This window comes from Pundamilia nyererei, unplaced genomic scaffold (genome assembly GCF_000239375.1).
Source record: "Pundamilia nyererei isolate P.nyererei 1_Seehausen unplaced genomic scaffold, PunNye1.0 scaffold00436, whole genome shotgun sequence".
Lineage (NCBI taxonomy): Eukaryota > Metazoa > Chordata > Actinopteri > Cichliformes > Cichlidae > Pundamilia > Pundamilia nyererei.
In genome coordinates, this window is record NW_005187837.1 from 139,997 (window position 1) to 151,079 (window position 11,083).

General features: G+C 41.6%; 2 protein-coding genes across 5 annotated transcripts in view; one reads left to right on the forward strand and one right to left on the reverse strand.

Annotated features, from left to right (window-relative positions):
- Positions 1-6,872, forward strand: part of bcar3 (BCAR3 adaptor protein, NSP family member) — an 80,464-nt gene extending 73,592 nt beyond the window's left edge. For all 4 annotated transcript variants that reach the window (XM_005753529.1, XM_005753531.1, XM_005753532.1 and 1 more), the window contains 5 exons: positions 1,837-1,952; positions 2,552-2,723; positions 3,000-3,111; positions 4,301-4,504; positions 4,608-6,872. In XM_005753529.1, the coding sequence (XP_005753586.1) occupies positions 1,837-1,952; positions 2,552-2,723; positions 3,000-3,111; positions 4,301-4,504; positions 4,608-4,786 (783 nt within the window). In that variant the 3' untranslated portion in view covers positions 4,787-6,872. The remainder of the gene's footprint in view (positions 1-1,836; positions 1,953-2,551; positions 2,724-2,999; positions 3,112-4,300; positions 4,505-4,607) is intronic.
- Positions 6,873-6,932: 60 nt separating this feature from the next.
- The window catches only part of fnbp1l (formin binding protein 1-like), a 50,750-nt gene continuing 46,599 nt past the window's right edge, over positions 6,933-11,083 (reverse strand). The window contains exon 17 of the mRNA XM_005753535.2: positions 6,933-10,215. Coding sequence (XP_005753592.1) covers positions 10,208-10,215 — 8 coding nt within the window. The 3' untranslated portion in view covers positions 6,933-10,207. The remainder of the gene's footprint in view (positions 10,216-11,083) is intronic.

The window sequence follows — 11,083 nt, forward strand, 5'->3', positions numbered from 1 at the left end:
TAAATAAAAAAACAAAAACAAAGGAAGCTTGTTATGAAACGACTACTTAAGTAGAAAGTGAGCAGTGAAAAAGAAGGAAAATAAAAGAATAATTCTATTTTCTGTTGCCTGCGTTGTTGACTGTGAGTAGGGAAGAGGTTAAAGTGGGATTGAGCGTGTGGTGAAACTCTAACATCAGCTGTCGTCGCTCAGCGTGGGGAAAAGAATCACAATTCATATTGAGGGCTGCAGTGAGTTTCTTTGTGTACAGGCTGTGATCAGCTGATCTGGGCTACTGCTCTGAGGTTTACTGCCCTTTGTGGATTTACACACCTCAATTTAAGATGTAAGCAGATGTTTTATGAGTTGTCCTGTTCCATCCTCTACACTGTTTGTACTGTCTTTATATTAGACAGTATAAAGTTGGTGAAGGTGGAATTTGATGAATGAATCTCAGCATCATCAGCTTAACTTCAAATTCATCTGTGCTGTACCTGATATAATCTAACTCTGACCATGAAACACAGCCACTGTGCACCAGTCACACACTGTTCTTTACTTTTAATCCATCACAGTACAGCAGTATCTTCACTAATCTGCAGAGGATCTTCATCCAATTCTTAAAAAACAGTCTGCCTCAGTTTGATTAGCAGTAGTTTCGCATTATGATAAAGCGTAATGTGACATGTACACACATAATATTTGGGTGAAAACATGAGGATTTATATTAAAGCTTTTCCAGTATATCAAATCCCACTGAGCATCCTTACCTTTACATCTAACCTGTTCTTCCTCTCCTGTCCTGTCTTATCTTTCTCCATCTCTGGGTGAGCTCTTTCTTTTCTCTCCTTGTGAAATACAGCAGCTGGACCTTTAGCTAGCAACACACTGTGCAACAAACTGCACACAAGCAGTTTGTGTGCTTGCTGATGTTTGTTAAGCTGATAGAATTATTAAAAAAAGATACTCGTTTTGCTCCTCTCACTCTTCGTTCCTCCTTTGTAGCACTTGTGCACACCTGCAGTCGTTCTGGTGTCGTGCCCAAAAAGCACAAAACAAAAAAACTCACCCCAAAACACCAGCCCACTTTAATTCCCGACTATGGTACATGATTTTACCTCTTTCGTCTTTTTATACAACCTGCTGATTAATACACAAACAGAATTGTCTTTCACGTGTTACTGTTTAGGCTCAAATTGGTTTGATGGAGTGACGTAAAAAAAGGTTTGCCTCACACCTCAAAATGCATCAAACCAATAGTAATGAGCCTGTTTTGAAAATGTAAGGAGAAAAAAGTACAGATTTTTATTTAAGAGAGTAAAAATAAAAAGTTGTCAGAAAGATAAATAGTCAAGATACCTGAAAATTCTACTGAAGTACAGAAACTAAGTATTTGTACTTCATTACTTCCCACCTCTGCAGCACTACTACATTTACTAAATTCTAAAACCATCAGTTACTGCCAAAGACCCGGTATGATTCATTGTTAATAATAACATATCAGAAAGTGCTGCAAACAGCATCACCGTGCTGGGAAAATGAAAACTGACACTAGACAGATGTCGACGCGTGCATTTAATCTGCAGGTAAACATGTTTACTGCTGCTGTGACACACAGATCCTCTCTGTGTGTATGTGTGTGTGTGTTTGTGCACTATAGAGAATTAGATTTCCACCCTGCACCTGATGATGCTGCTGCAGAACAAAAATGATCTTCATGATGCAGAGACACAACCAAATAAAATGTTTTGCCTCATCCAAACACATGCGCTAGGCACATCCAATGAAGCAGGGTGACAAACTATAACAGAAAACTGTTCTAACAGCTACTTGTAAAATTTCTTTTCTTCCCACCAGGTTGCCAGGATACTGGGAGTGACTCCAGAGCTTAAAGGTCAAATGGGCGTGTCCTCCGGTCTGGAGCTGGTGACGCTGCCGCACGGTCGTCAGCTGAGGCTGGACCTGATGGAAAGGTAAATACACTGTATTGGTTAGCTCTTTTGGGGTAGTAGCAGACACAATTCAATTCTCTTCTGTTTTGATTGTATAGAACTAAATCACAACAGCAGCCGCCTCAAGGGGCTCTATACTTTAAGATAAAGATCCTACAATAAAACAGTCAAATGACCCAGTACGAGCAAACACTTGGCGACAGTGGGAAGCAAAAAGTCCCTTTTAACAGGAAGAAACCTCCAGCAGAACCAGACTCGAGGAGGACAGCCATGACCAGTTCTGGGTGAGGGGAGGAAGACAGGACAAAGACGAGATGTGGGCGAGAGCCAGAGATTAATAACAACTAATGATTAAATGCAGAGAGGTGTATAAAGACATGGAGAGTGATGAACAAAGCTCAGTGCAGCATGACTAAGGGACTAGTTGTTAGAAGTTTGAACTGAAGCTGATATACCACCATTAAACATGTCGTACAGGGGAACCCATCGTGGAACTCGCCCCTCCAGGCAGTGAGGTCTGTAGTTAGACTACTGCACCGCTGGACCATCAGATAAGGAACAAAAGACATTGCTGTTGGGGGCTGTTTGTAATCCACCCATCTCCTCCATCTGTCTCCTAGGCACCACACCATGGCAATAGCTGTTGCTGTGGATATTCTGGGATGTACGGGTAGCGTGGAGGAGCGGGCTTCCACTTTAAATCGCCTCATTCTGGTTGCTATAGAGCTGAAGGACACGGTTGGTGACCTGTTTGCTTTCACAGCCCTGATGAAAGCTCTGGACCTGCCTCAGGTAATGAATGCCTAGCCCTAAACCCTAAGCATAACCCAATCGTAACAATGACACTAAAGCCACATTTTGAGTCTCAAAAATGCCTTCAAACTTGTGGGAACTGGATTTTGGTCCCCATAAATTTAGTAAACTTCCAATTTATGGTCCCCACAATGATATGAATAGACACACACACGAATATGACAACTAAAATCTCTCTATCATGTAAAAAAACAAAAAAGGAGAGATTTAATTGTAGTTTGAAACTCTTAAAGTTGATGTTTGTTGTTGATGTAGATCAGTCGTTTGGAGGAAACATGGACGACTCTACGAAGGAATTTCACACAGACCGCTATCAGCTACGAGAAAACACTCAAGCCTTTCTACAAGAATCTGTACGAAGGCACCGGTAAGAGGACAAACACAGCCTATAGCCACTGATAACAGCTTAAAGATATAATACGTATTATTTCCCAAAAAGAGAAAAGAAATTACATCAAATCATCATTTAGACTTACAGGAAGTGTGAGGCTGTGTTTTTGGGACTCTCTGAAAATGTAGCATCCAGGTTACATGGTCTCCATCTCTGTGTTAGTCAGGGCTGTATTAAGGGTATCGAGGATGTGCATGTGACTTAGAATCCAGACACCACACGACTGACTTCATAGTTTTCATCAACAACCTTTGTTTTTCCTGGTGAAAGTAAGATGATAACCAGGTCTGGACTGGGACAAAAGATTGCCACGGCATTTTTGCTCCAGGCAGCCCACCTCACTCTCCGCTAGCAACAGCAGCCTCCTGTGACTGTGAGGGTTGTTGTTGATGCTACTGTTAACGGTACAGCAGCAGCAGCCCGATAACTAACATGTCGGCTAATTTGACACATTTTGGTGCATATGTTTTTGCTTTGTTTTTATTTTTCTCTCTTAGGTTTGCCCCTAAATCTTTTCACTTTTCTTTGGCCAGCAACCAATTCTTCCACACTTAACTTTAATCTGCATGAACACACAGGGAAGGTAAGGGAAGGGCCGGTTGCCAAGTTGATCGTAGCCTGTATGACTATATCGAAAAGAACAAAATGTATATATTATAACAACAAACATGTCGTGTTCGAAGTCACTTAAATAACCTCGCTTCCCCATTTTAAAGTTCAAATTAAACTTCAGCAGATCGCCTTGACCACGTCTACATGACTAAATGCATCAAGTTGCTGCCATGTGATTGGCTGATTAGACATTTGTGTAAAGGAGCAGTTGAACAGGTGTGCCTGATACAGTTGCTGGTGAATGTGAGAATTTGGATGATAGCATTACTGTAATTTAAAATATATATATCCTATTGTTCATAAATGAAACATCATCAAATAAATTGAGTATATTTTGTTTCGTCTTTTTAATAAAATACATGGGGTAAGTAGATCCTAAGCATTGTCTTATAAAAGGGTTACTGTTGCTATAAAAAACCCTTTTGTTCAAATTCAGCCAGTAAGGATGAACATTGCATTATTTTTTTCTATATTTACAGCTTAAAAAAAGCAAAAGTCAGTGTTTATGTTTTTTATGGCGCTCATAAACTCTACTAACCTCACTCTGCTGCAGCCTCCTCTCCTCCGGTGGTCTGTGTGCCCCTCCTCCTGCCATTCCTCACGCTGATGGAGCGTCCTTCAATTGCACCTGACGGGGTGGAGCTCTGGGAGACCAGCGACCAGGGCTGTGACATCATGCTGCGCCACCTGGAGGCTGCACGCAACATTGCACGCAATGCGCACGGCTACACTGCCAATGCACAGAAGATCTTACAAGGTAAACACCAGAAGAGTCCACCAAATTCTACCAAAAACGGGCGTCACGTGTTCCTTTAAAAACAAATGAATAAATAAAATCCACCTGTGTGTTTGTTCTTTAGGGTTTCAGTGTGACGACGATCTGCTCGAAGTGTTTAAGACAGACTTTCAGCTGCGACTGCTCTGGGGAAGTCGCGGAGCTACGGTCAACCAATCAGATCGCTACAACAAATTCAACCTCATCCTCACTGCGTTGTCACGGAAACTGGAGCCTCCATCCACAACACCAACCATAATCTGACTTCTTCTACGTGAACACAGCAGAACAGAAAAGACAGGAAGTGATTAGTGAGCCAATCAGGATCATCAGGAGGATCACTGTTCTCTGAAGGCGCTCCGCAGCACAGCAGGCGGGAACGTTCACCTTCAGGTCAATGTGCTCTGATGGAATGTGAACCAAAGCCGGGCTCATTTCATTCATGAAAAGCTTCAGAACATCTGTGAAAACTGAACTCCTTTTGTTCAGTCCAGATGTTCACTGTCCCGTCAGGTCAGCTTTAATTATGTAGCCCAATATTACACATCCCAGGTTTGCCTGATGGCTTTTTAGAGTGAAACAGCTTCTGATTCCCTTTGTCTGAGAAAAGGATTAAGGGGAATAAATACAAATTTTAGGAAGGAGAAAGAATGAATTTACAGTACGGACAATCACCAGAAAAAAACCTTTACAGCTAAGTAGTTTCAGTCAAACAAAACACTGGAAAGCTCAAAAAATATTACCGCTGTCATGACACAATAGACTGAAAAGTGATGTCTGCACCCAAACACCTCAGACACATCTCGCTTTTAACTTTTTTAATCAGACTGATGCAGTGGAAGCTATTTCAGGAAGTGATGTGAACACTGATCCACTTTTAAATTGATAAGTTAATATCACATGGTTGTGTTTAACTTTGCAACAGTGGATTTGAGACTAACTTAGGTAAACTGATTCATACTCATTCATGTTCGTTCATTTTCAGTGGAACAGCTGTCCATCGTTTCCAGCTGTTTTAGTCGGTCTATATCACTGTTTTGAAAATCAGGGTGTAGAGGGGGTAACAAGAAAAGGGTGTGTGTACTGTCTGTACACAAATCACTTGTGCGTCTAATTAGAATGACTGATGAGCAGCAGCACGGTGGTGCGGGTGTCATCTCACAGCAGGTGGGCCTTTGCGTGTGGAGTTTGCATGATCTCCCTGTGATTGCATGGGTTTCCTTGCACAGTCCCAAGACATGCACTTCAGGTGAAATGGTCTTTCTACACTGACTGTAGGTGTGGTTGTCTCTCTGTGTTCAGGGTTTAAATGGCCTGGTAAAAAAATAAATAAATAACGCCACATTGTCGTTCTCATACTGTACATTGCTCCAGCAGCTGTTTTTAGCCTTTGTCTGCAGTGCTCTCTTTAAGATGACTAACGTGTGTGTGTGTGGTCGTTTCTGTCAGATGATGTTGCTCGATGTCGTCAGCGTACATTAGCAGGTTGAAAAATGTCACAACACCTGCGGCACCTGAACAAGTGATAGAGAAAAAGGACGGACAATTGCCAACAGTCTTAAAGTTTGTATTTTTGTTCTGTTTTCTGTTAGCCTCATTAGCTTTGCACTATTATGCTGGTATGTTACATAACAACAAATATATATAATAATCAGGGCACTTTAAATCTATGTGGCCATTTGCTACAAACACCGCTCACCCAGCAATAAGAGGTAAATATCTGAGATGATGAATTCTTCCACTCAGCAGGCGACAGAAGGAATCAGCAGGTAATCATTTTTTGCGAGCAGAAAGTCATGATCTGTGTGCCTGAGTAATGTGTTTGTACAGACACACACGCAGAAATAATGGAAATATGTTAATAAGCAAGACATTAAAGCTGTACATATTTAAAGCATGTTAATAATAGACTGTAAATACTTTCTGTAGATGACTGTTTAAGAAAAAAAAACATGCTGATAAATTTTAATGTTTATATTATTATGAACTACTGTGGTAAGATTAAATGCCATAAGCACGATCTGGAGAAGTTGAGCGTGTTACCATTGAATGTGTGCACTGTCATTGTTCTAAAATCTTCCACAAACTTCCACTGAAACAACTCCACTTCTTTTCAATGCTGCTTATTTTATTAGAACAATATTCTGAGAGAAGAAAAAAAGCATTTTGTTCACAAAGTGTCCAAAGACATTCAAAGTAAAAAGATGTGCACAACAATACGAAAAGAGAAGTACTGCAATTGGTTACAACATGGTAGAAACACAGATTTACATGTTAACATCCTGCTAAAGCACCTTGTACCTGCTGTTCTTGTATTTCTTTCTGATTTTAAATAAAACGTTTAAACAGCTGGAAAGTATCTTTACATGGTTGCTGGATACAAAGTTTCCACAGGACAAAAACAGGAATGTGGAGAACATGTGGTTTTTGCTGGGTAGTGAACAGCACCACGCTCACAGTGTTATTAAAAAACAAACCGTTTGTACATAAAACTTACTGCAGATTTAGTATAGCGTCAAAGCTCAATCGGTATTTAGTACTTTTGCATTATATTCAGAGTTACAGCACAGTGTCCATTAGAATACACAGTTTTATGCATATATTTGGAGTCTGGTGTGTTTTCTCACTTGCAAACTGCTGCATCACTCAGCAGCTCTATAGGGACGGCACGCTCCAAACGGGCCTTGAGCCAAACCAAAGTGTAGCAGTCACATTTAAAGCATCACAGCTAGTTAAGGGTTTGCATGAAATGCTTACCATTCTAAATGCTCCGCAACATAAATGTCAGCAAAATTTTAATCTTATTCCTGTTGGAAGTTTATCACACTCACAACATGATTTCGCTGTCTGACAATAATGGCCTGAAGGTTATGGTGGGGTAAGTTTGAATGCTGAAACAATCAGTGGAACATTCAAGCTTCTCATATGTGAAGCTAACTGGAAGTCATATCTTGCAGTTTGTTGCAACTCGTTCATAATTGTTACACTTGACTGTCCGGCGATTAAAAACTATTAGCTGTGGTCTTCACTGCTTTAAAGCAGAAACTGGATGACCTCATATGACTGCATTAACACTGGAACAAAAAGTCATATGTACACATAAGAAAAATCACTGATGAAGCTTGGTGACGTCTTTGCAAATCAAATCAAATGTACACTGAACAAGTCCTGGAAGTATCAGTTGTAGTCCTAGATGAAGAGGGCGGGGCGAAAAGTTCAAGTAACAACATCTACAGCATTGTTCTGCACGGTTCACAGCTTCATCAAAGAAACATAGATTACAACGAAAGCATGGCCACCTGCTGTTTACACTTACGTCACGTGAGATGAATCGTTGGCGGCTTTTTACGTTAAGTAGTAGGTGTATAATTTTGTTAGTCTAACAGAAGATCAAGTGGGCCATTAAAAAAAAAACTAACTGGTGAATGAATTCAAAGACTACAAAATCATGCACAAAAAAAAGCCTCTTTGCTCAAAATGAGATACAAAAAGAGTATAAAACAGTCAAGAGAAATTACTCACGCTTATTTGTTTGGTTTCTCACGTCTGCACAGGGGTCATTCAGATAGTTAACGTGTCTCTCACCTTCATTCATTCATTCATCTAGTCACTGTTTGTCAGATTTAAATGCTGTAGTACTTTCGGACAAAGTGCATCGGTTCAATTCAAAACATGTCTCTCATAAAAATGGCCGATAAACCTAAAAACAATCACCACGGAAACACATTCAACATGACAGATGTTAATATGTACAAATCATTCAATGGTTAAAACTAACAAAAACGCACATGTGCACAAATTAACATGTTCACATGTATGGAAAGCCTATTAAGCCGGGGGGCAGGGAGGGGACAAAAAACTCATCGGTATGTGTAAATGTTTGGCCTTCCGTACACGAGTACATGTCGCTGATGCATGCGTGCTTGTCATCACATTCACATGTACAACCTATTAAATGGGAAACCTCTTCAGTCGCCCGATAGAGGTCAGGTCAGCCCAGTTGGCCGATGGGAGATGTAGTCAGGCGGAAAAGCAGACGCATCGTTTTATGCTTGTGAGAAAAATCCATCCACAGGAAAACAAGGTGAAGTTTTAAGGCAGTCTTAATTGCAAAGACACCGGAGCTCCTCCTCCTCTTTCTTAGTTTGGTGTTCAGGCACAGTCCGGAGCGAGCAGAGCTGTGGTTTGGTGAGGGAAGGCCGCCATCTGCTGGTCAACTGGTGGAATCGCAACCCAACGAGGAAAAGGAGAAGAAAGAAAAACGGAAAGAGGGGAGAGAGGGCCTGTATTTCCCCGATAGTCCTGCTATCTGTCTAATGAGCCGCACGGAGACATTAAACCGAACAAAATCCCATTCATGCTGGAACATCATGGCATTCGACACACACAGAGCTGGAGTCACATATGCACAGTCACAGATGGAAGGAAAGAAAGAAAACTCGCACAGGATCATAGCTGAGACACATTTATGACACTTTTTTTTTTTTTAAAACAAACAAAAACCCCACATGCGACTGTAAGAGAGTGAAGGCAGGCAACGAGGAGCAGAGTGGCTCAGGCAGGCAGACACCAACACAGCACAGATAAGGATGAGGAGTGAGCAGGAGCGGGACAGGACTGACTGTTGTTAGTGGCAGCAAATGCTGGATGAGCACCTGACCCTGAAAGATAAGAAAACCCTGGCCTGGACTCTGACGTCTGCTGTTATTTTTAATTTATTTATTTAAATCTTGCCACAAGCTGGACGCAAAGTCTGGGAGAAAGTGTGTGTATGTGTGTGTGTGAGAGAGATACACTTTAAAAAAATATGGTGAGAAATTTTTAAATAAATAAACCAGCAAGGTGGGAACAAGTTGTACTTGTGGGGCACTTATAAAAAACAACTTTGTTATTATAGGAGAAAAATTTTAAGACTTGCCCCCAAACAGTGTGTCCAGCAGATACAGAGAGTAATGTAATCTATAGAAGGGATAAGCTGATATTTAACACTAAAAGATAAATTCAAGAAATGTAAAACTAATCAGTTTATTAGGTTCACCAAGCAGAAGTGGTCCTAACCTACCTTTAAAATCCATTTCTTATATTTAGTCACATTTGTACAGGTGACCCATCGATACAAGGTCAGAACAGGGCAGCTCGACATAAAGGCCCACGAAGTGAGCAGCGTGGCACAGAAATAAAAGATCGATGCTCAGCTTTTACTGAAGCTGCTTATGATGGTTTAACAGGAAGTAGTTGGTAAAATCCGGAGCTTTCTGTAGTTTCAACATAAAGTCTTTACAATTCTCACTTAATGTCAGGACTGCATGCAGCTGAGCTTGGTGTAGCTAATAAACTGCTGTGGTTGCTACTTCCTACCCTGAAAGGCAAAAATGGTCCACAGCTCAGAGGTGGGTTTGGATCTCATGTGAAGATATTAAATCCTTTATTGCTTGTTCGTGGCTTTGGCATCATCTCTTCTACCTCCCTCCTCTGAAAGCCCAGAATGCTTTGCTGCTTATGGACACGTGAGCATGCGGACATGCAAACCTCCCCGGCAGCTCGCCTAATCTCCGACCTCCTCCACCTCCCTCTCTCCCTTTTCCGCTCTCTCTCTTTCTTAGTCACCCTCCCCAGCACCAATAATCAGCAATCAGCACGAGCCCTCCACCAGCCAATCAAACCGCCCGGCCACTCTGCGGCCCCTCAGGAACCTGCAGTCACATAGAGGAGAAGAGACCGTTAACAGAAAAGCACACACGAGCTGAACCTGCTCACACTCAGCTCAAGTTGAGGATGCTCGCGTTTCGGACACAGTAGAAAAGTTCAAATGGCGAATGGAAATGAAGGATGATGTGGCGCCCTTTGCTGCGATAAACACTCTTCAGACACGACTTGCTTCAGCTTGCACGGACGCCGTTAATACCTGCGCTGCTTGGTTTTTATCCTCATGGATAGCGGTGGAAACACTGAGGGTCAGGCCAGGTTTCAATCAGTGACTCAAACAACAAACCAGGTCTACATCTTAGTCTCCTGGGCCTAAAAAAGCTCTATAACCGGTTTAAAAACAATTAGGCTCACTAACTGCAACTCTTAATTTGTGTTGATCCTACATAAGACCCTCTGATAGAATTATAGCACATAAAAGCGCTATCCTGATTCAAAAAGGACAAAACAGTGACTAATAATTTTAATTTACTGCTTTGCTACAAACTACAGCCTTTAATTTAAAAAAGATACTTTATTCATTGTGGTCTGTTGTCTCAGTTAGTCCTAATCTAAAAGGCTGGACTGGACTGAAAGTTTACAGAATGTGGGTGTTCAAGCATCCTTCAATAACCTGAGAATTTGACCCACATGAGGAACAAGAATTCCTGCCTCGTCTGATGAACATGCACCAGAGCAGGCGACTCCTGTAACAACATGCACTGCCCACTCTGCAAAACTAATAGGTAGAGATTTTATCCAGATCCTTTACAGAGATAACTGATAAATCAGCATTACAATGGCACAAAAATGCACACACACACGCACACACGCACGCACGCACGCACGCACGCACGCACGCACGCACGCACGCAC